The sequence below is a fragment of the Colletes latitarsis genome, chromosome 4, assembly GCF_051014445.1.
Source record: "Colletes latitarsis isolate SP2378_abdomen chromosome 4, iyColLati1, whole genome shotgun sequence".
Taxonomy (NCBI): Eukaryota; Metazoa; Arthropoda; class Insecta; order Hymenoptera; family Colletidae; genus Colletes; species Colletes latitarsis.
Genome location: NC_135137.1, coordinates 39,910,736 through 39,935,082, shown reverse-complemented (window position 1 = coordinate 39,935,082; position 24,347 = coordinate 39,910,736). Strand labels below are relative to the sequence as shown.

The following is a 24,347-nucleotide window of genomic DNA, read 5'->3' as shown; positions in this document are numbered from 1 at the left end:
ATAGGTGCCTATATTTTTCGGCGAAAAAAAAAATTTCAAATCGTTCTGGAAAAATTACTTTCGGTTGCGGGGGTCAATTAGAATAACTTTTAGTCATTAGACCTACCCCCGAAATTCTACTCACTTTCTAGAAAAAAATTCAGTACGAGCGGAACTTTAAACGTTAATAACTTTTTAACGAAGCCTCCATCAACAAATTAGTATTCTTGATTTTCGTTTTATTTTGACCTCCAGAATCTCCCAGTAAAATTTTTCCCAGGGGTGGCCGAACACCCTATATGTAGAGATATATAACGATTTGAAAAGAGTTGGGAATTTCTTTGTTATCGTGGAACAGAAAGTCGTGTTAAAACGAGTGGCAACTGCCAATAGCGTGGAACAAACTTTCTAATTATTCTTATTTGCGAAGCTGCGTCGCGGGATAATCGTGTCGAGCGTCCCGCCTGGATTTCGCGTTCAACAGCGATAAAAACGTGGCGCGGTACGGATTTTTATGCGAGCTCACGTTCGCCATAGCGTCCCTTATCAAATCGTACGAAACATCACGAGCGGCCGTTTAATCCCCCGGATCTGATACATCGGTTTAATTCAGACCCCTCCAACCGAATACATTTTCTTAGCTTGTGCTCGCCTCCAGGCGCCGTAAATAAATATACTCCCTTATTTACGAGTCCCGATATTCCCGAGATTTAAAATTCAAAGCACCCAGGTCGCGCGGCCGCGTAATGGCCTTTTAATTATTTCCAATGGTCTATCCGATCGCGAATCGAAATGAAAAACGGCCGTTTATCGTCGTAACGAGTCCGGGGATTTTATATTTACACCCGGGCGTTCCGATCTGCCGATTATCGGACACGGAAACCCGTGTCAACGGCGCGCAACCCGCCGTTATTTAAACCCCCAAGACACGCGACCAACCAACGACTCCGATTCTCCGTGGTTTCGCGTAAATCTCCGCGCGCCCGGTTAACCCCTTGCGTTACGATTTAATTCGAAACCGTGGGCTGCCATGATCGAGCACGGAATTTATCGAGCGCGATGGAAAAACTCGCCCTCCCGCCAACGTCTGCGAAAATGGCGAATATAATGCGGATTGCAGAACGATCGCGTCCGCTATTATTATTTTAAAATATTAAACGAATTCCACGTTTGGATCGTGACAGGAAGACAAAGGGTTTATCAAGTCTTTAATATCGTTACAGTGGTCTGCCATTGGACTCACCAACTCTTCTTGTCTTCTCTGTTGCAGTTCTGGTCAGCTTACGTGCCCTGCTCCTCCCAGTACCTCGACTCGGTCCAGCTGGCCCTGGAGCAGATCGACCTGATTCGCCGGTTGGTCAACAAGCATCCTGAAAGCATGGTCCTCGTTACCACGGCGGAAGGTGGGCCATTTCGCGATTCTACCTCTTTGTGTCTACATCCCAGTTTTTCCTGGCGCGACGAGGCACGAAACGGTCGGGTCGGCCGTGTTTACACGGCAGTTGCCTCGATGCACCGGAGAATATCCCTGCTGACAAGTTAATGCCGAATCTGCGTCGTTGTTCGGTAAAGCTGACGCTCGCGTGTTTGAATAAAAAACAATTTATGAAGGCAAACGAGTTAAACGCAGCTTCGCGTTGGCGAATTACGGATCCGGAAGTCCAATTTCCCGACAACGTAGGAAGAAAAATAGTTAATGCGATCATACGGAATCCGCGGACGAATTTGTCAGAGATTGCAGTTTAAAAAATGCACGCTCGCGGTGGATTTCCCCGCGCCGTTGCTCCGGAACGAAAGGGTTAATAATAAACGAATCCCAGGATTCGTGCACAGAAACTCGCGGTAGAGGTCCGTAGCGAGATCCATCGATCAATCTTTTTTTAGCTAGAGCAAAGCATCGTGCCAGAGTTTACGATATTAAACGTAAGATCGTCGAGGCCGACAGCGTGTTCGAAAGTCGTCGATGTCGAGGATCTCAGAGGACGAGGCTTCACACGCGAGGAATATGAAATCGAGCTTCGAGGTCGACGAACGTCGGGAATTACCATCCTCTATTTGTTCCCGGAATGGGCCGTCCGACGTTACACACCGCCAGAATTCCTGGCGGAATGCCAATGTCAGGGGGAGGCGCGGCGGCTGCTGGCACACGCCCGCGAAAAGAATGCCTCGACTTTTCCGCTTTAAGACGAAAAATCCACCGAGCGAATCTTCCTGCTCGGCCGGGCCGCGCCTTCCTCGAATTTAATTAATTTCTCGCCACGCGGACCGACCGAGCAACCCGCGACGTGCCGACCGGATAATAAATTGACCCCCGCCGAAGAATTAGGTCCGCCTGACGTGCCCGGAGAACGACCTCGATCGCCAGTTTCCCTTTATTTCGCCTCTTTATTGCACCGTTGCAAAAGGCCACACAAAAATCCTAGAATCGTTTCTTTGCAAATCGATACTTCCAAGTCACTACCATTATTTCAACATATTAAAAAATTGCTAAATTCCGCTCCGAGAGTCGAAAGTATCGTGGCTATTACAAAAGCCAGATTGGAAGACGCAATATTCGTGGAGTTAATAAACTGCTTTCCGCAGTTGCGAAAAATAAAACTTTCCCAGAACTTTGGAAAGAAGTTCCGGAAATAGGACGAAGTTTAAGGAAGAATCGTCGGAGGATTTTGGGGTGGACTATGAAGCGCTGATTTTTAGGATCCACGGATGGATTTCTGGGAAATATTAAATATTTATTTTCGTTCGTAGCTTTTGACAAGTGTTTCCTCCGATGCAGTAAATTCACAGTCTTTCTAGCTTCTGAAAAACGAACCGTTTCGTTGGGTATATATTAGATGTAGCGTATTAGCAAAAGGCAGTTTGCTTTAAAAATTGCATTTTGGCCGGTTCTTCGAGATTCGGTCACACGCGCTGGACCGACGCCAGCGTCTGATTAACGCGATTGAAACCGTACGGCTTTCGACGTCGTGAAAAAGTTGGAAGAGCCCGCCCACCACCCCCATCGACGTCGTCGTCACCGAGGAATGGTTCTTCAAAAATTTTAGAAGCATTCTATAACTCGTGAACGAAGACGCCTTCGCTCGGAAACGACGCGTCGCTCTCTCGATGTAACGAGCAGTTTCCGAGCTACGAGGCTCGGCAAACCTATTTCGCGATGATTTGCTCGAACGTTGAGTAAAAGATAAATGGAGGAGAGGCAATGTCGCCGTATATAGAAAGGAAACGAGACCGTCGATCTACGAGCGAGGAAGTCGATTTTCTGGCAAACTTTCTCTACAGAAATTCCCGCCGGGTATCGAACCGACGAGCGAAAGCGTACGGAACGCGAGCTTCAATTTGACGACAAGTTATTGCTAATATGGAATACAGGAAACGGGAAAGAACAATGAAACGCTGAAAATATAGCGAAACGAGAGAAACGGGATAAACGGTTTCTGACACCGATGCACGCGCGGACCACGTTCAATTTCATGAAACCATAGAATCTTACCGATACCGAAGAACTTCTGCCTGAAATATATCGCGATAAGGTAACTCGAAGACAAAAATGGCCGAAACTCTATATAATTAGTCGATCGATACGATCGTAATTGAAAGTGTAACAATTTCGTGGATAACCAGTTAATCGAGGCCGATGATTTACACTCGCTTTGATTACGTGCATTATTTGGCGATTATAATTAGTAATTAGTAAGTAATTACAATAATTAATTACCGGTTCCGTTACACGGTGATCATAATCGTTAATCATAAATCAAATTTGGTTTCGCCCGACACCGATTCAACAAGCAGCTAATAAACTTCAGGATATCGCGTTAACGCGAGCACGAACAGGATTGCCAATCGAAATTCCATTCACTTCATTTTCGATTCGAGCCCCTTCGCTCTAAACCCATCATCCTCCGTCACCCTTTTTGCCGGGGAGATGAGAAACTGCTGTAAATCGATGAGGGGTCGAATAAAAACGAGCTGCTTCGCCTTTGGCATCGCGACAACTCGACGGGACTGACAGAAACGAGAAGAAAAGAACAAGTAGTTCTGAAAAAGGTGCACGCTATGCACTTGCTTGATCGTCGGCCTTTCGCGTAAGTGAAATCGATAATCCTTACAATATTACAAGATATTCCAATCTTCAAGAGGATAATTTTCAGACCGTACAGGCTTAGCAAATGAAATTGTTCGTCCAAACAAATCGGTAGCCCCAAACTCGATACCTGTATCGTCGATAGAATCAGGAAGGTCGAGGAAGAGCGCAAAGAGTCGGAGGAAAACTCGTTACGGGAGAAAAGCGGCGGATAATTTTCAAAGGATGCAACGAAGGGTCGATCGCGATCTAACCTCGCTTTTGCTGAGTCGCGGTTTAACATCTACGCGTATCGACGAACGTTCGATCGCGATTTCGTGCGTTGTACCGCGATAATTTGTCCCGTTTCGCGCGACGCGAACGGCGAATCCGATGAGAAAATGTCGGGAAAGCCGGGAAGATGCAGCCAGTTGTAAATTCCGGTTGAAATGGAAAAATGTCAAGCCATACCCGGCGACCCGGCTCGTTCGATAAGCCGAACCTCGGCGACTGCATGTCGGCATGCACATGCATATGTAAATGGACATGCAATACGCGGTGGTACATACTTCCCTCGTACATAGAAAGGTCCGATTGTTCGAATTTTGCAAGTTACTTCTCGCCGTCCTAACGTAGCCAACTAATTAAGGAAGTAGCCGAGCTTGAGAATCTTTAAGAAATCATTGGACTTTCGTATATTTCACGTCGCCTCTGTGCACGAATTTTAACTGGTCATACTCTCTAATTAACTTATTATTTAATCATACTTGGACCACTTTATTGTAATGGAGATAAAGTACTTACGCTTAAAACGCTATTGGAAGGACACTGCGAAGGATAATGCCCCATGGTGTGTATATTGAATTATTTAAGGCCTTTTCAATGTAAAAAAGTCCACCGTAAACAGCACTGCAACAGGCTGCACACCGGTCACCGATGACCACCGATCGGTCAACGCGTTAAAACGCGAATCGCGAATTTGCGAAAAATTAGTAATATTACAGACACTCGTGAGACGCGACTAGGCAACCGACTACGGAATAACTGGTTCCGGCACGTACCAGGCCTAACCCAAAACAACAGCCAAGTTCGCGACCGTTTATCTACGACTTATTGACAACCTTCGGTAAGGCGACCAATTCTAAGAAACGATAGACAAAGTAGGTGTGTTTACATCGACCGATCGACGCTTCTGTCTGGAAACTTTCGACGTAAAACGTACTTTCGCAGCGTTACTTCGGAAGAGGAATAGTTGGAGTCGTCCGGGGAGTTCGAGACCGAGGATTTATGGAAGACAGAGACGAACTTGGTGCTCCCGTTTACAATGCTCGCGCGACCGAGTCGGCTTTTAATTTAAAACCGACACGGTTGCTCCGATCCTGGGGGGGTTGTAATGTATCTTTTGTCGTTTCTTTCGATTGTAAGAATCCTATTCGAACTAGACGCATTGTCTATTTTTCTTTGTGTAGAGGGTAGAAAATACAGGGGATGAAGCTTCATAGATTTATGATACACGGTTAGACGAAATTCTTTCGCGAAAGGGAACGTTGAAAAATCGACGGCAAAATATTGGAAAGGATTCGCGAAGGATTAGTAATCATAGTTAAATCGCTGTATCATTCGAGTACAAAAGAAAATTCCTGTTACTTACGGGATGACCAGACAATGGAACCTCCGACTCACAGAGGGAGGATATAAAACCGACTTCCGGGGTGGTGGAAGATTCACCCGATGAGGAAGAATGGAGGCATGAATGCGAGAGATCAGAAATTCCGGAGGTAAATGGAAGAACGGTTCCGAATCGGTCCGATAACGTCGAAACTTGGGTCTACGCGAACGTAATCGGCCAGAGGCGTTCGTATATGAAATACTCTCGCACGCGGACGCTTCTGGAGTCCGAAAGTATCCTAGTAGAGGTGCCATAAATCAGCGGGCGCACTAAATCGAAGTTCATCGACGGTGCAAGGCTCGCAGCCGGCATTCCTTTTTCGGTTGTTCTTCCATTAGGGGCTTAATACAGCGTAATCGCCGAGCACGTTCGCTCGTCGGGGAAATTAAACTTGCCGGAACAAATGACGGCGACAGGGGATGCTCGATTCACCGAGCTGGTACGCCCACGACCGTCTTCGGACCGTTATTCAACTTCTTACAAGCAAAATTAATACATATTCAAACTGTAGAAGATTTTAAAACGAACATAAGTGGGGGTAGTTCTCTGGTAATCGCGTTAAGTTGAGCGTCACCGTTAATTGGACTGTATCGATTCCTTTCCGCGGGTATCGACAAGTATGTCGTCGCAGTAGCGAGTTGACAGAGACTCGGAACTTTGCGAAATTCTTCGTAATTGCGGTGGAGGCAGTTCGCGTCGATAAGTTTGCGCAAGAGTCGTTGACTTGGCCGCGTAACGCGAATTACGGCCAAGTCCTGGCGTGTATCGAGATCGAATTATCGACGGAACGACGCCGCGAGGAAGTTTTAATAGATCGCGCGGAAAGGAAGAGACCCGACACGCGGTCGGCGGGCGATGGCGCGAATTCATAGCGGGTAAATTCCCAGGGCCGCACGAGGATCGGGGGTTCCATTAACGCGAACTCGAGGGGATACCGGTTCGCGAGCGCGGTCAAAGGCGGAAAAGTTGAAGCTGCCGCGACAAATGGCGTTTCTGTTTCCCGATGGATGCACACGCGTCCTCGCGCGTGTCCCCTCTATCGATGTTCCCCGGAACCGGCGAGCCTAACGCAATTTGTACGCGGTGTTTTAATCGAATCCAAACGACACCGAGCCCGCGAATCCGATTTCACGGAGCCCCCGATAGCCCGCCCTTACACGCCCGGGCTCGATTAAAACGATTAAACGACGGGGGAAATCGAATTCGCGGCGCGCTGACTAAATACTGACAAAATACCGGCCGCAAGGAGGATTTTCCGGCCGTTCTTCGAAAGCCTCCGCGGTTCCATTATCCCCGCGGCCGGGGGGATTAACCGAGGCCCGTTTATGGTCGGTAATTAATGATCCGCGAGATAACGCCCCCGTCCGCCGATGAGTAATTTAAATCGTTTGATTAAATCGACAATCGCTAACGTTTCTCTATCGACTACATATCACATTTATTCTAAAGTAGTAGTGCCATCATTTCTATTATTGAAAGTGCATTTTTAAGGGGGTTGAAACTAAAACAGTTATCCAAACGATCTGTCCCGAGTGCCTAGCCCTGTACAATTGGGAGCGTAAAACGACGATCGAGAGCGTTCAAGGGAGACGTAACGTGTGATTTCAGGTATCGAGAGGGCGCACAAGGAGGGTAGATTAGCGAGCCTGATAGGGGTCGAAGGGGGCCACGCGGTTGGTGCGAGCCTGGCAGTTCTGAGGATGCTGTACGAGTTGGGTGCCAGATATCTCACCCTCACTCATACGTGTAACACGCCTTGGTGAGTTTACCAACTGAGATGATAGTTAATCGCGACGACGCTTTCGCGAATACGGCGCCAAGCAGCGATCGAGCGGAGAAAATGGCGCGATAATACGTAGTTCGAGTACCCGGTATCTTGGGAATCTTCGTCGACGAGTGGCGCAACGTGTCGTTGCACGGTCGCGCATCGATCATCGTGTTTTCCCTTCGTACGCGATTTAACGGGGGGAAAACGCCGTTGAAACGTAACACGGTTTTCATATAATACAGAAAGATAACGCGGAGACAAGCCGCGAACGTTTCGCATAAACTGGTGAAATAGAAACGCGCTAGATAGTTGTCGCGTACACCGCGCGATGAATGCGGGCGCAGTTTTATCGTTGCGCAGTAAAAGTGTACTGTAAATGACGTAATAAAGGAACTGTGCGAGATACGGCCTCGAAACTTTTCCGACCATTGCGTCCACGTTCTGGAGTGTCCCTGTATCTGTACACGACCGAATGAAACCGAACACTCGGTTCGAAATTATCGTATCCCACCGATCGACGGCCCCTTTTAAAACAACAAACCCTCGAGTTTTAATCTCCGATAACGACTAAACAAATTCTAGCCCCGCTTAATCGTGGAAACGTTCGAGTTTCCTGTGTAGAATCGTTACGTAACCGTGTCATTTATCACGAGTTGCTCTTTCCGGTATCTACTCGCGGCACGTCAGTTTTCTTCTGCCAACGTGCTGTCGAAGCAGCGAAAGATAACAGGAATAAAGTGGCGGAGAACGATGGAAATGATAGGTTTTTTGTCGCGATCGGATGGCTGTTTTAAAAGAGGTTCGGAATTACGTAAGGGTTACGAGCCGGCTCGCGACCCAGCTGGCGCAGCCGGGCGTCGACAGAAACGTTATTCTAGAACAAACAATGGACGAATTCCCTTTTACGAGGCGACACCAACTGCAACTAAGCAAGGGAAAAACTGACGACGCAGAAAAGAGGGCGGAGAACAATAAAACGTCGCGAACGAACCGACAGCTTTTGCGGGAGACAGGTTGCGCGCGTCCCCACGGCACCAAGTCCGAATTTATTTTGCACCTGTGTACACGGGCTACAAAATTAAAACCGTTTCCGACACGCCGGTACGTTTAAAACCCGTCGGAGAATGGAAACTAAAGAAATTCCTTGCTCTTCGCACGGTATCGTAATTTTCCACGCGGCAGATGGGCGCGATTTATCGTCCGGAAAAAGTCACGCTCGAACACTCGACTCGAACCGAATGACGTTTATGCAAACGAGTTTTTAAAACGTGTCCCCGGAAAATTACGACTGATTCAGTTTGGTTGATATAATGGTGTACCGCGTGAATTTTTAAAGCCGATCTCCCCCGACGCTCGGGGATTACGGTCGATAGAGAGCGAAAAGAGTTTAATCGAGGTTTTAATTTTCAATTCTCGAGCGTGGGATTCGCGTTAACCTACTAAATCAGAGGAAAGGTTCCGAAAATAACTGTTTCGACGGTTTAATAAAACCCTTTCGTTTCTGGTATCTAGTCCGGAAACGGAAGGACAGTCCAACGAGTTGACCGCGACGCGTTAAGTAATGTGTCAGTAAAGTCGAAAACGCGACACCGAGGATCGATGATTTTATCGGTGGCCATGAAATTTATACCGCCGGTAAAAGCCGACATCCTTTATATTTATACGCCGAATTACGTAACCAACCGAACGATAAATCATCCATGGATTAATGGAACCGTAACAATATTATCTGCGTTTCGGTGTTTCCGGGATCGACCGCGCGTTTTACGACTTCGATAGATTCACCCGATACGCTGATAAATATCTACGAGGAGGGGTGGTTTCGGCTACACGCCCCGTTGTCCCGGTCGAGCAACGAGCAAGCAATTTCGCCGGATTTCGCGACGAAAACTTCCACCCCCGAGCTGACCGATTTCTCCTCGCGTCGCGCGCTAATGGAATTTCCCCGGGATTCGCTTCTCTCCGTTTGCTTGACCGCCAAACGATCGATTATCGTGGGGTGAAACGGGGAAAAAGATGGTCAAGCATTCGTAAACGCTAAAAAACATTGGATAGCGTTTTGAAAAATGCTTCATATCGTGATTTCTATGGTCGACGATCGCAAATCTTACGTCGAATTAATTTTTACATTGAACCTTCGTCAAAGACAAATAGATTTTTAAGTAATAAACTTTGATTTATAAAGTATTGACTCTCTCGTGTTTTAGATCACAATGCGTCGTATCGTTTTGCTTCCTAGCTTACAGAACATCGCGTTAATGCGAACGATTATCGTCCAGGAATTGCCTGGACTCCTCGAAGCCTGTTCCTGGTCCGAATCTCGCACATCTCTGTAATCCTATCAACGTGATAGACATTTGCGAATCAGCCTTGCAAATCGTTATCGTCGCAGGCAAATTCGTCGGGTTAATCGAAACTATTAGCTCCCTGCTCGTGAAACGATGTTCTTAACAATTAAGAGGATATCGAAGTCTATGGACTGCTAACAGATATTACTCGTTTAAAGGGAAAACATTTCTCCATTGCTTCACGTACTCTGACATTTGTAATTTCATGTAAGAACAGCAATGAATTTGAGTATTACCGTAGAAATACCGCGAAACAATTGTCTGCAATTTACGGACCGCAGTCTTCCCAGTCCGTAACTAGATATTCGAAGGTATTTACGTTTCGAATAAAGACGTTTGTACACTGTATGCGGCGCAATCTCTGCGGTCATTAATCGAGGGAACAATTCCGGCCGCGTTGCTTAGTATTGCGGACATGAAACTCTATGATTAAAGGGCATTGTAGAACACTAATGCTGAGGATTGTTGCCAATGAGTTACTGACCTATTGGTTCGTTAGGGCAGAATGCAGCACAGCGGATGAACCCGGTCAAGTGGCTCGCATCGGTGGTCTCTCCAATTTTGGCAAGGTGAGTACAAGAAAAAAAATATACACTTTTTTCTCCCTCAAGCACGATCGATTCCACGAAATACCGCGAGAAACGGGCGCACCACTCGCCGGATATAAAACGTAAAACGCCGGGGGGAAACGTACTCGCGATTCACGACCGCGTGAAAATTAAGCTTTCTGCTTCCGAACTTATAGCCCCGGCGGTTACCGTGGTAATTGACACGAATTACAGACCGCGAACAAAGAAACGAGCGGCTGGTTAGGCGAATCGGTCCGGTTTTTGTCAGCTCGACGGATGAAGACGCGTCCTTCGTCCTATTCCACGAGGATTTTCCAGAGTGACGAGGAACTACGGTGTTTTACACGGTGGATTAAGGCATCCTCCGGGCTGTCTATCCCGACCAGCCACGTCGCAAAACGGACATTTCCCCGGTCGGGCGTTTTCATCCGACTTCGATCGTAAATCTACCGCGCCTTTTAACCCCGCCCGTCAGATCGATCGACCATAAATATCAGAAGTTCGGCGGGAATTTGTAAGAAAGATCGATTTGACCGAACCGCTTTCAGAACGCTCTCGTTGCAACGGAGCATTACGTATCCATTACGGCGGAAGCTGAGACCCCAGCCTGGTCGAAAAGTGGTGCTCAAAACTCTATTCGAACCCTCGTATACGGATGCTTTTATTGAAATTTTACACATATTTATTGCATAAAGAAGCGGCAAAATGGAGGGAACGTGTTTTCAAGTTTTACGATGCCGTCGTTCCGTTTTAAAGGACGGTGAACCGAAGAGATTAGCGGTCGTTTCGAAACTCAGCTCGCGCGGGACGCGACCGCACGCTTTAAATGTAGGAAAATAGTTAGGAGAGCTGCTCGACACCGCGGGCTCTCGAAACTCCTGCAGGAAAATTCGAACGCGAGTTATTTATGAAAATTGCCCGCCACTATTCGCGGTATTCGCGTCGAAGTATTCATGAATTCCTGCCCCGACGTTGCGTCTATGCGAAAGAAAATTATGGCCTGCATCGATCAGCACGGAGAACAATCGGTCGCATTTTAAACGCGCATAGCTCGAATGATGGAGGTCCCATTTTAAACTGGGCCCGGAACTGCCATTCGAAATCACGAACGACTCCAATATCGCTCGGAATTCTCCAAGATTCCCCATTTACGAACTTCACGTTTTTCGAGATCTCTGTCTTTCTATGTAAATAAATTTATTTGCTCTTGAAAATGGGAGACGAGGTGGTCCCAGAGGCGTGTTCCATATTCGAAAACGCAATGACAAATAATGTCGGAGGTGTCGGTGCGACCTTCTGAAACGTACGAGTGTATGACTGCTTTCGTATTCGAGGGAGACAATTCCACTTCTTTGGAGGGAAAGTCTGAATAATTCTTTCGATTATTAGACTGGATGCAGGGGACGGGATAAGTGGATTTCGCAATTTGCAAATTTAAACGCCGAACGAGCGCGAAATGTCTCGAGAGAAAACGCGATTTTCTAAAATAACAATCGACGCCAGTGCGTTTATGACAGGTCACAGCACACCTGGATCGAGCGTTCCGTGTAATTAACGACGACAGTGACATCATACTCCCGACGATTAAGGCCACCGACGAACTTAGAGTTCACCGTTTCTTTCCCATAAGCGTGAATACCGGTGAACTTAGCGGCGCTCGGCAGCGTGTTCCATTTACTGAACGCCAGAAAAACGCCAGACAGCCCCAGGGGTGTTTTCCAACGGCAAGGGGGATATATGAGAAACGACTTCGAGAACGTGGTCGCGATATAAACTGGAAGCATGCCCTATGGGCAAGAACCGTAGGACCGGGATAAAATATTGCCGGCGCGTCTCTTGCGTTTAGTCAGTTTCATTGTAATCCAATTACTTTCATCAAACGTTTACGTTTTATGCGCCGTGAGCGGTGCGGGTATCTGGCAACCGATCGTTTTCTTCCGCGAACAGAGAACCCGTGGAGGACGACGGATGGTCCGAAATTATGTTCGCAAATTCCCGTTGCGAAAATACACCGCTGCGAGTAACTATAAGCAATTTCTTTGTACGTAACAGCTGGAACAAAAGCTGAAAGTTCCTCGGGGCGGACTCGGTGGAGGAAGAGATATGGACAAATAGACGGAAGAAAGTTAAATGTATGAGAAACAACTCGGAAACTCCCACCTGGACTCTCTGGTCGAAGAAAAATTCCGCGGTCGGGACGAAGGGGAAGATAAGAACGGAAGGTCGCTTAAATATTCGATGAAGACCGCTTACGATTGCTTTAACCTCGTTAATGGCCGACTACGTCCAAGCATTTGTTTCACTTACGTAACAGGAATGGAATACCACTTACCCGACTCGATTGTTACCTCTGCCTCTCATCTACAGGATTTTCCAATAGGAAACGGTGGAACTTTCGATACCCGTAGCGGCCTTATTTGTTGGTCGTTTGCTCGAGTCTCCATCCTGAAAAGATACACACTGAAATTAGTGAAATTTATTGTCAAAATGTGGTGGAGCATCTTTCCCCGGAAACGAGATGAGAAAGATCGACCATTTCGGATGCTTCCCTCGCAATTGTCCCCCGCCGTTTTCATTCCTTCCACGGCCGTCTCCAGACTTTCCGCCCCGCAACTTTGCCGCATTATCCATGAAACTTTCCGTCTGTTTGCGGAAAAAAGGAACGAATCGGTCGACTAACGTCGAGCCTCTATTTTAAAGCCTGAAACGCTACGAGATACCTATGGATCCTTGATTTCTAAACGATCCAAACTATAATAACGCGAAGCTACTTTCCCGGATAAATAACCGACGGCTACCCGGAACGTATTAAACGCGTTTTGCATGAATTCTCCGGAATATAATGCGTCTAACCCCCGAGAAAAATCGGCTCTTTTTCCAAGCGGCCTCATCTGCGGGGCGAGACGTTTTATATACGATCCTCCACTTTTCTTTTATACCTCGTTCGGCGGCTACACCATTTCTCACCCACACCCGTGTAATAAACAGCTCTCTCAAGTACTCGATAAAAATTCCGCGCGGTCTCTCCAAGAAAAGAAGAGACACCGTCTGGCAGATACTTTTACCTGGCTACTTCCACCCCCTTCCGCCATTCTCGCGCCACAATACTCTGTATTTAACATCAGATCCAAGCTCCTTCCATTACCGTCGACGTACAACGATATCGATAACTGTGTTTCGTTCCCAATATTCTTTGAATCGTGTCTTTCACGGTACAAGTACCAAAGTCCGCGGTTGCTCTTTCCGTCGATCGTTCTTCGAACGAAACCGCGAAACGTTTCGAACGCGCGTAAACGACACGCCCGGGACACCTTTAGAGGAAGATGGAACGACGTCGAGGAACAGAGAGACGTTTATATCCGGGTAAAAGGGTGCTCGACGGGAAAAGAGAAACGCGTCTCGCCGTGAAAGCTGCTCCTCGATGATGCTGAAAAATTTGTACTTTTGTTCTCGCCCCTTCGAGGTTATCACGTTCCTGTCTTCAAAGGCCGCGAGAGTAATCCTGTATTCGGTCGTGATGCGGCAACTTTTCTCCGCGAGGAAGAATGGAGGCGGAGAGCTCCGGGGAGAAACAGTTTCCCTTTGTTGGGGAAAGAGAGTTCGCTTCCTGGGTTAAATCGTTATTCCGCGCGAGGTAAACATAAATTCATCCTGCCAAAATTTTTGTCAGCCCGTTCGGCTCGAGGGCGGCCAGAATTCGAGGAACGAGGCGCAATATTCTTTTCAAAAAATGGGTTGAACAGCGAAGCGTCCCACCCTTGAACGCAAGGATAAACACGAGTTCCTCCAAACGGAACAGTTTAGTGGTCCCGTCCAACTCCGTGCGAGGCTGGCTGTAATTCTAACCAGACGTCGGTTTCCAAACAATGTGTGGGTGATCCACGACCTGGAAGTCGCGGCAAATTCAAGAAAACATAACTCGAGAGGAGTAATTACACCGGGAACCGGTTGTTGGCAGTGCCACGTGTTTCGAACGCGTTGCAGAAGGTTCGGTATCGGTTAACGCGAGAACCGCTCCTCGCCTCGTATTTCCAAGGTACATTTTTCAACGGAATACGTGACCTCTCGCGTGGATTCTCGCACCGCTGAAAAACGGTACCAAGAAATATCTGATATCCACGGATCGTTGGTTCTCTATTGACTAAAAGCACCCTCGGCCGCGCATCGGTGCTCACGGTTAATTGCCTCTGTACAAATCGAAACAAGATACACCCTCTCCGGGAGAAGAATAAACCGGCTTGTTCGATTATACCTCGACGCCGCCCCGACGAGTTATTATCTTTTCAACGCGGCTACTAAGTCGCAAATTAAGTATCACGGGGGGGGTGGAACGCGAACGCGATCGATTATTTGTTTCCGTGATTAATTACCCGCTAGAGGCACCGAGCGAATCGGCGATATAATAAACGGAACAAAAGAGAAGAGGAGAACGGAAGAAGCATGATTTATCGTGTCGTAGAACCGAGACCCTGGAGAACAATAGGGTAATATCGTTGCGAGACAGAGGAGCGAAGTTTCCAAAGAAACGGAATACACGCGGTAAAAGGTGGACGGATACTCGTTTTTTAAGTTCCCTCGATATTAATTGCCACGACGGAATGGACATCGAGGGTCTCCATCGTTCCTTCCTATTTTTTTCTATTTTCACGAAACTTCACCCGCCAAGTATTAGCAGTTACTCCACCGCGCGAAGAACCTTTGAAACTGCATTATGGTTTCCTCACGGACCGGATCTTAATTCCGAGAATCTATAGACCGTCTCATCAACGGGGCTAAACTTTCAAACACCGGTCCTTTATTAACTTCTACGCTTATTCCCTCCTTCAACGTCCTCGACAAACATTCCTGCGAATCGATTTTCACTTCGACGCGTGCAATGCACACCAGACGAGTCCTTACCCGATCTCTTTAATAAATAAAGAACGGAGGTTCCGGGATTAGGGACGCGCCTCGGGATTTTAGCGCGACTTAGCCGAGCGATTTAAGAGAACTACGAACGAGATTCACCCGCGATGCTGTACTCTACGAGGTATTTGCATGCTAAGCAGTTAATAAACGGGCTAATGGAAGAAAAACCTGGTTATGAATTGCAACGCGCCGCTCGCGGCGTAATCCCTGCTTACCATCGAATATATACACTTGCTTAGCCAACGATCGAGGACACGCATAACCAGCTCCTCCAACTCGAAGATCAAAAAAAATACAAAGACCCGTACAAAGTCAACCGTACAATTCTTTATTCAACGAAGTTTCAGCAAAGGGTTAAACTCGAGCGATTTCTCGGTTCGAACGTCGTCGAAGGCGATTCGATTAAACCGTTCGCGTGGCTGAACGGCGAAAGAAGTTCTCGGTTTGCGAATCGTCGTCCTGGACAATGTCGGAGGTCCGAAGGGCGATCGTTGGCCGCAGTCTCGGAGTTCCTAGCGTTAAGTTCTGGAAGGCATTTCGCGGGAGGCCAGCCGCCCTTTTGAGGCCAGCTGCCGACTTGTTTCCAAAACTTGCCGGTCTAAACAGGCCACCGTGCATCGACGGTTTCGCGGACAAAGTTGCCGGCCAACCATATCGCCGGCTAACAAACAGAAGTATCGAGATAAGTTTCGTCGTCCGCGAAGAACAGGTCAACCGGACGACTGCTCGATCGAAAGTCGAGGTTCCCCGTTGTTTTCCACGCACGGATAAAAAGGGAAGATGGCTCGAGTTTCGCCTCTGGTTCTGCTTTTATACGATACGTCGTTCGACCATCTGCTCAACTTTTAAAGAAAACTTGACTAGCGCGCGATCTCGTCAAGGAGGACACGGTTTATTATTTCCATTCGCCGTACAGTAGAAGAAATTTTTCAGCAAGAATCGCGTTAACGCGATAAAAGAGCAATAAACGGGGAAACATATACCAGCCTGGGAGCACACGCGAAAAATAAGGCCTATTCGTCATCCTGTCGGACGGTCGGGTGGACACGGAGTATTACGAAACCTTTTCCCCCGGGATTCGCGAGGGTGGATTCGTCGAATGGTCGAAGAGAAACGTAACCGTCGTGTGACTTATGCTGTGGAAGAAACGAATAGCCGGCTAGCGTATCGCGAAAGGTCGACGACGTTCGCCGGAACTTTTCGAAACTTGCGCCGTTTTCCATTTGTTAAATGCCCCTGTACGCGTTCTTACAGTGGAATGTAGATGTCCCTCGTCGATGGTTGAAGGAAACGCTGGGTCTGTTCGAATGAAAGCGGTTCCAAAGCCGGTGAAAAGCTTTCGAACCGCGGAACAATACGGACGAAGACGAATAGCGCGATTGAATTAAAACGTAAAGCCTTGGAATGATATATCGCTGGAATAATCTGGAGGAAATCGACCAAACGGAATCTACACGGTACTCCGGAACTTTCATGAAGTCAAATATCGCCCTATCGCGCGTCATTCGCACGTGTTTCACCCCTTCCTGTTCCATACCGCGAGATCCTTCGAGTTTTCACGTTCCTCTAGCCGGACAAGCGGTTTTTAATGGATCTTTCGCGACCCTCCTTTACGTCTCTTTGGTCTCGTGTTTTTCATCAAAATTCTATGGATCGTTGTTTTCCACGGACGGTTCGCCTGGGTATATGCAGATTAAAGAATCTTTGACTTTAATCAAAACGAACAACTCGCTGAAATCACGGCAAGATCTCGCTAGGAAAACGAAACACTTGTAAACCGAGCTGGGAAGCGGAGGGACGCCGAAGAGTGAAGTTTATCGCGTAGTTACTCAAACGAAGTATTCTCGATTAACGGATGCACCGTTCCGCGCGAAAGACAGTAGCGAGAAATCCTCCGGATTCGCGAGATAACACTCTCTCTGCGTCTAACGAGGACTACTTCGCCGAAAGGCACTGGAAACTTCTCTAATTTCGTGATAATGACTGCTGCAGTTAGCGATAAATTCGTCCTTCGGCTAATTCCCTTCGAAACGACGAATTTCGACGCTACGGGGTTGGGTTGACTAGCGAAAAGAACCCTGAGAGAATACGCGTTATGGTTGGAACGAATATCCGCGCGTCGACGAGCGAGGAACGGATGCGGGGGATGGTTGGAAAGTTCGAAACGAGAAGCCCGAGAAACGTGATAAACTAGAATCTTGAGAGATTCGGTCCATGACGGTGCTGATTTAACAAAGCATCCGCGTTTAATGGATGCAACGTTCCCCGGAAAGACGGACGGGAATGCTCCTGGAATGCGAACGATAACTCTGTTTCCGGTAGACCTACGCCCGGGAACGTCTCGGGAATGAATCGTTCGCCTAATGTTGTTATTAGCGAGCGTTAACGAGTAAATACAGCCTGCCTGGTCCTCGCAAATTTATTCGCCCGGTAATCGTTTCCTTCTACGCCGCAAAATTCGTGCATGGAAGACGCTATACGCATTGATATAAATTCGATTTGAAACGAAGAAATGTAACAGAGTCGGAATTAACGGAGGTATAGGTGCGATACGGTCACGGCGAGAGTAAGAGAATCGTATCTAGTTTTGTTCTAGAGAAATGACAAGTGACAACAGTGAAATCGAATTTTGTAGTAGCAGTCGTATCGCGGAGGCCTGACGGCGGATATCAAGGAGGATATTTCCCGTCACGGGGGCAACTCTCCTGGCAGGACTTATCGAAAATCTCTTATCCGACAGAAATACAGTTTTCTGGATCTGGAATTCCGCGGAAGTTTATTGAAAATCTTGACGCTCCCGTGGAAATCGCTACGTCAGAACATAAAATATTAAATTTAACGCGAAACCGTGGCTCGGAAATTTATAGAAAATGTCTGCCAAAATTCGGGACGCGTCGAACCATGGATCGCGGGCGTTTCCCGTTCCCGGATCGGAATTCTTTGCAAAACAAAGCGTCCGAGGCATCGTCTGTCGTGAATTTCAATCTGATTGAACGGTGCCGGCAATAAGTGTCACGGATCACGCGTGAGTCAGCTGCAAAGCGGAACAGTCCGTAAAGAGAATTTCACCGAGCCGCGGACACCGTCACGGAACTCTGTTTAACTTTTCAAAGAACACTTTTGTATCGACGTTACGATCAACCCGATAGTCGCGTAAAGCTCCGCAAACGTTACCTCCATTCTTATCGCCGTTTTCGTTCGAATAATGTCGCCGAGGTCGCTTTAAGCCGTCGTTAATCCGGGATTTTCGATTCCTGAAAGCGGTCGGTAAATCCGCGAAATGGCCTCGTCGATTTTAACGCGTCTATGAGACCTCTCGAGCTACTTTAGACCGTAATGTCTCGTAAGCTAGAGCCCCGTTATCGGGGTCTTAAGGATATCCGTTGCTCGCGATCCCCGAGACTTATTAGCCTCGTAATTATCCGACGATACGAATTTTTTCCCCCCAGAACATCGTGCTGGAGATGAATCGTCTGGGAATGATGGTGGACCTGTCCCACGTCTCGGTGCCCACGATGCTAGTAGCCATGCAGACCTCGAGGGCACCCGTTATCTTCAGCCATAGCAGCGCTCATGCACTCTGCAATTCCTCGCGAAACGTGCCTGACCATGCGCTACGACGTTTGGTGAGTTATGTGATCGATTCTCCCATCCGCTCTTCGGAATTTAAAGAGACTCGATACGTCCACGACTGCACTCCGGAGTTATCGTCGGCTTCCTCTGTTTCAGGCGCACACCGACGGTATAGTTATGGTATCCTTCTACCCCCACTTCATCAGCTGCGGCGAGAAATCGACGCTCGAGGACGTGGCCGGTAAGAATTTCAAAACTCCTTCCGCGAAACGCAGATCTCGGAGCAAAACTATCGAGTGTTAAATTTATCGAGGCGTACAGACACGCTGGAACGTACCAATATCATATATATTTATAAACTGGACTCTCGATCGCGATAGTTTTACTCTCAAATGTATGCTAACTCCAGCGTTAGATCACGATGTTTTCAGAATTTTTCCACGAACACGTAAGAAACTGTTGTGTGATTCGCCCTTCGCAAATACTAGTCGATGAAAAGAAATGCCTGTCTAATATTTTTCAATGCTCGTGTGCAAAAATTTGCTATTATTGAAACTCCCTGTAAATGGCGCGGCTTACGTTTTCGTTTATTAGAACCGTTTCCATTGGCGGCGATAAAGTCCCTCGGTTAATTCTGTCTTTCCCTGCTCCAATCAACGCTGCCTTTGCCTTTTATTCTCCGTCGTTTTGACCGCGACGCTATCACCGTCCCATATTCTAGGATAAAAGCTAATTGAAGGGGACGCCGGAATCGCGTCTAAATTGTTCCTTTTCCTTTTTCTCGTTAATATGGTTTCGCGCAGCTAAGCCACGGCTTTCAACCACCTAGCATCTGGAGATCGAACGCCCCCGCGTCTTCTCAATGCAGCTGAGAATATCTCGGTACAGCCGGCAATTTTCTTGTACAACCATTCTGACCGGATTTTACGAATGGAGAATAAAAAGCAATCGCTGGCAAAATAATATCCAGAGAGTGCGTCCGTAAGAGTGCAGAAATATCTTCGAAACAGTATATTTTACGATTTAACTGTTAACTGGTATCGTGGAGCATCGCTATACCCTCTAAATTATACTATTAACTAACAAATAAAACAAATTTTAGTCGAAGAACGTGAGAAATACGGAGAGAGATTCGTTGAGACAGAATAAATACAGCTCGTCACGCTTTCTCGGCCGTTCTATCGACGTCTGCAAACACAGGAATAAATAGGAATAGTTCGTAGAAAAATATGCAACCATGTATTTGCTTCCCAATCAAACGCGCTCGCGCTGCATCCGGAAGAATAGATCTTTTTAATGCTCCTACCATCGTCATACTTTTGCGTATTCAGTTTCGACAACAGGAAATTTTTGTGGTTCGCCTTCGAGTCTCTTTTTCGAAAGTTCAAACCCTTTGAATTCTCCCGCGAATATAAAAGAAAAAATACAGTCGTTGACGGTTGAAATTGAAGGCATCGATTCGCGACGAAAACACAAGATAAAAATATATTTATGCGCGAACGACCCACGCTTTGAATAAAATTCGTCTTTCTGCCCCGGAAACGAAATACACGGAGCCAAGATCAAATTTATGCAGCAACCCGTTCTCTCGGTGCGATTCCGCGACAAGAAAAAAGAATTCTCATCGAATTGAACCGCGGAGGAAAGGCGGCAACGAGCAATTGCACTTTCATATCCGCGAACCCTTTGTGATGCATGAGACACGAACACAGGTAACTTTAGAATTTCAACGCGAGCGCCGCGGAACTTAACATTTTCCCGTTCTCTTCTCCGAAATAAACTTTTCCGACGTATTATTCGGGATTCCAATGCGGATGTCGAGGCGTACGCGCGAATCAGACTGAAGAAGAAAGACGAAAGATGTTCCCTCCGTCAAAACAAGGTTGGATTTTCGCGACGGTCCTGCAATCATAGTCGCGCTTTCGTTTTCAAGTTTATCTTTCGTAATTCGAGCCGTAATTATATTTGTGATTCGGTCAATGGCAGCTTTAAAGCTTTCAATCCTAGGTTGGGTGCTCTCGAGACTTGTGCTTACAAAATATATAAAAATCTGCTTGAAATGTATTTCGTGTCATTGAAATTGATTTGACGATGTTTCAACGAGAACGTCAAAAGTAAGAGTTAAATAAAATTCTATTTACAACGTGAAAAGTGAGATTTAAATAAAAATCCCTCTGAGTCTGGATCTCTTTGTGCCGTGAAATGCTTGCCGATATATCCTCTCTCGCAACGTTCGATCAAAACGTTGGCACCTGGACTCTGATTTCCCCCAAAACGAAACATTCCACTGCCAATGTTAGCAAGTGATTTTCGCGAAACGAAATATCGAATCGAGGATTGCCAGTTAGTGCTTTATACCGCGGTGCTAGGAATTCCGAACGTATCCGACAGGAAGCAAATATCGTCGTTGGGCGCGACGAAATAAAAAAAAGGGAAAAGAGTCGAAACCGAAATACCGCGGCAACCTCCCCCAACCCTAACAGTTACAAATTGTATTCGCGAGAGAGCCGATAGAGCCGATGAGATAAGCAATAAGGCAACGAACGGCGACAGAGGACGGTCTGATTAAATCGTAACTTTTGTTTCAAACTTTCAGCCTCTCGTTTACCAACTTCTTATTTGCCCCGTTCTCTGTATTTTATTGGATCGTATGACGAGGCCCCTTTGAATCCTCCAGTATTGCTATTACGGATGTGGAACGTTTTGGTATAATTATAATTGGTTGTCTGTAACAACGAACAGAAGACGATTTTAAATAGTAAGAAAACACGTTCCATAATTCATGATAAAAATTGGGTCGCGTAGATTCTGTGACTCGAAACAAAAACAAAGTAAAGAATAACGAAATTACGGGGTTCTCGAGCAGGGAACGCGTCGTTAAACCGGATCGCAGTAACGATTTGGACAGTTGTCATCGGGATTACGTTGCTGTTGTGATTGATTTCTGGTTACTGGTCAAGTAGCACGTTGCTGGTCGGGGCGCAACAATTACCAGCCGGTTAATAATAACCAAACGCCGGCCGTGACCGCGGCATTTCGAGCCGGCGCACTCTGGCGTTTACGTACGCCGAATAATGCAATTTTCACGGGTCTGGCTGATGCGCTGCGCGTCAAATGCACCACGTCCTCGCGTTTACCTTGGCGTGTTACTGGCGTTTGCACTTACCGCGCGGAAGGCGGCTCGCGATGCCGGTGTTTGCAGACCCCGATCCTCCGCGAAACGTCGGATGCACAGCGTAGATACGCCCGTCGGCGTCGAGTTCAAACGAATCACAGATACGACGGTCGCGAAGAGACGCCCGTTTCGCCTACTTACTCGCCGCTTACCGTGTAGACGTGGATTTTTTAGGGATACTAGTCTCCTTACACCGCCTCGATTCGTTGCAAATATGCTCCCTTTTTGGGGGAATTTATTTCCAAGCGGTGAGACATCTTCATACTTTAGAAATACATCAGACTCGAGGATACTCTACGCCACTCTATCAGAAATCTTTTCTAACCAAAGTGCTAGAGGATCACTGCTTCCACATCGTCTGTGCAAAGATATACAGGGTGTTCGGCCACCGACCTTTTTAACGAAGCCTCAATCAACAAGATTGGCCTCTAGAATCTCCCATTAAAATTTTCCCGAGGGGTGGTCGAACACCCTGTATAGAATAGAAGGATCAATTGGTTGATACTCAATCTCGATATTCATCGTTCAACCGAGAACAATTACCGGACAGTCGTAGTGCAACAAATGCTATACCGATATAAGCTACATGTAATTCAGTTTTTCAATTTCGCTCGCATCGCGATCGGAATCCCTGAATTTACGATCGACGCGACGTTACGCTTACGATACGCTTTTGTGTAAATAAATACATCCGTTTATTTATTCCCGTGTAAATTATCGGTATCTTTTCAATACTACGGGACGCGTGCTTGTGATACGGCGGCGTAATAACTGCTATCGGCGTAACTGAAAAATGGTCTCGAAAATATTTTTAATCGTTGATAAAGTAATTTTGCGTCCGCGTGTTGCGCGATATCGAAGCGCAAATTGAGCCAAGGACCGAAATCAGTTTAACGCGTTAAACGGCGAACGATATCGACGTTTCATGGAGTTTACATTGCTCCCGTCCCCCTGGAGAGACGATACACCGCCGCAAATGAAATGCAATTAAAAGTATTATCAACCAGATACGGCAACCGGTTCGTAACGTTCGGATCGTAACGAAATATTTATGAGAAACGTGCCGAGAAGAATGGTATAACGCTCGCAGTTCCGCGCCTTGGCATCTCGTTAGCCTGGTTTAAATTCGCTCGACTCTTCCTACTGCCGTTTTCTAGAAACTAAAGTGTATTCGCGCCCTTTTGTCCCGATGAATCAAAGAAAGAAATTGAAACGAACTGTTCGAATTTGGACGCTGTGCAACCGATCCGCGCGACGATAAATATAAATAAAAGAATGCTTACGATGAAACCGAGAAAATGTTTTCAGCCTCGCTGTTTGAACGTCTCTTCAAAGAAATACTCAAAATTAAATATGTCTTGCCGATATTTTAACGATATTATAGCAGGACGAGTGGATCATAAGGTTACTGGTTTCATGGCACGATAAATAATCTCGCCTTTTATCTTGGTGTGTTGCAGCCCACATCGATCACGTGCGAGCGGTCGCTGGAATCGATCACGTCGGAATAGGGGCCGGATACGACGGGATCAATCTGTAAGTCCTGACTTCTCGTTTACCCTTTTTCTTCCTGGTCTGTACAATTTGTTCTCGGATCATCACCGGGGGCTTGTAAAAATATGCTTGCACGACGCTTTCCCGTCTAGCGATAAATCACCGAAGGGCACGCTAGGCCACGCCCGCGTAAAACAAATGAGCAAGCTTTAACGAACACGACGAATTAATGCTCGAAAAAGGACCAAACGTTCTGGCTCCTTGCGCTGTTTCTCTGTTTTCTCTATACTGCGCGCGATTTACGAGACACCCGTGCAACGGTCATAAAGAACGCGATATTTCTTTTTTTTACGCTGACCAGCTTCCCATAAAAATTTAATGCGACGCGTGTCCGCCTTCCCTAAACAACCGTTGTACAAATTTGAAACTCGTGTCGCTCGATAAATTATGTAACTTCTTTTGACGTTTGGAAAAGGACCAAATTGGAAACGTTGTAACTATACGGTACGAACATTGGAAAAACATTCCCCTCGGGCAGCAAAATCGTTAGTCGTCGCGTAATCGGCACGCAGTTACAAATAATTCCAATCCACTCATTGTGCTTGAAATTCTATTAAAACAAATTGTACCGGGGACAGCGGCGCGCAGAAATATTACACAAAAAAAAAAAAAAAAAAAAAACCATCGAAAGCGGCTTTTCTCCGGCGAACACAGCGAGCCATTATCGCGTTGTTTCGTTTTATTTGTATCGCGACTCTTCGGTAAAAAGTATTTAATAAAATTTAATCGTCGCGAGAAACA

General features: G+C 46.8%; 1 protein-coding gene across 4 annotated transcripts in view; it reads left to right on the top strand.

Moving 5' to 3' along the window:
- Nucleotides 1–24,347, top strand: part of LOC143341225 (dipeptidase 1) — a 61,731-nt gene that overhangs the window by 25,975 nt on the left and 11,409 nt on the right. For all 4 annotated transcript variants that reach the window (XM_076763967.1, XM_076763965.1, XM_076763964.1 and 1 more), the window contains 6 exons: nucleotides 1,250–1,382; nucleotides 7,320–7,470; nucleotides 10,327–10,396; nucleotides 18,754–18,930; nucleotides 19,034–19,118; nucleotides 23,513–23,588. In XM_076763967.1, coding sequence (XP_076620082.1) covers nucleotides 1,250–1,382; nucleotides 7,320–7,470; nucleotides 10,327–10,396; nucleotides 18,754–18,930; nucleotides 19,034–19,118; nucleotides 23,513–23,588 — 692 coding nt within the window. The remainder of the gene's footprint in view (nucleotides 1–1,249; nucleotides 1,383–7,319; nucleotides 7,471–10,326; nucleotides 10,397–18,753; nucleotides 18,931–19,033; nucleotides 19,119–23,512; nucleotides 23,589–24,347) is intronic.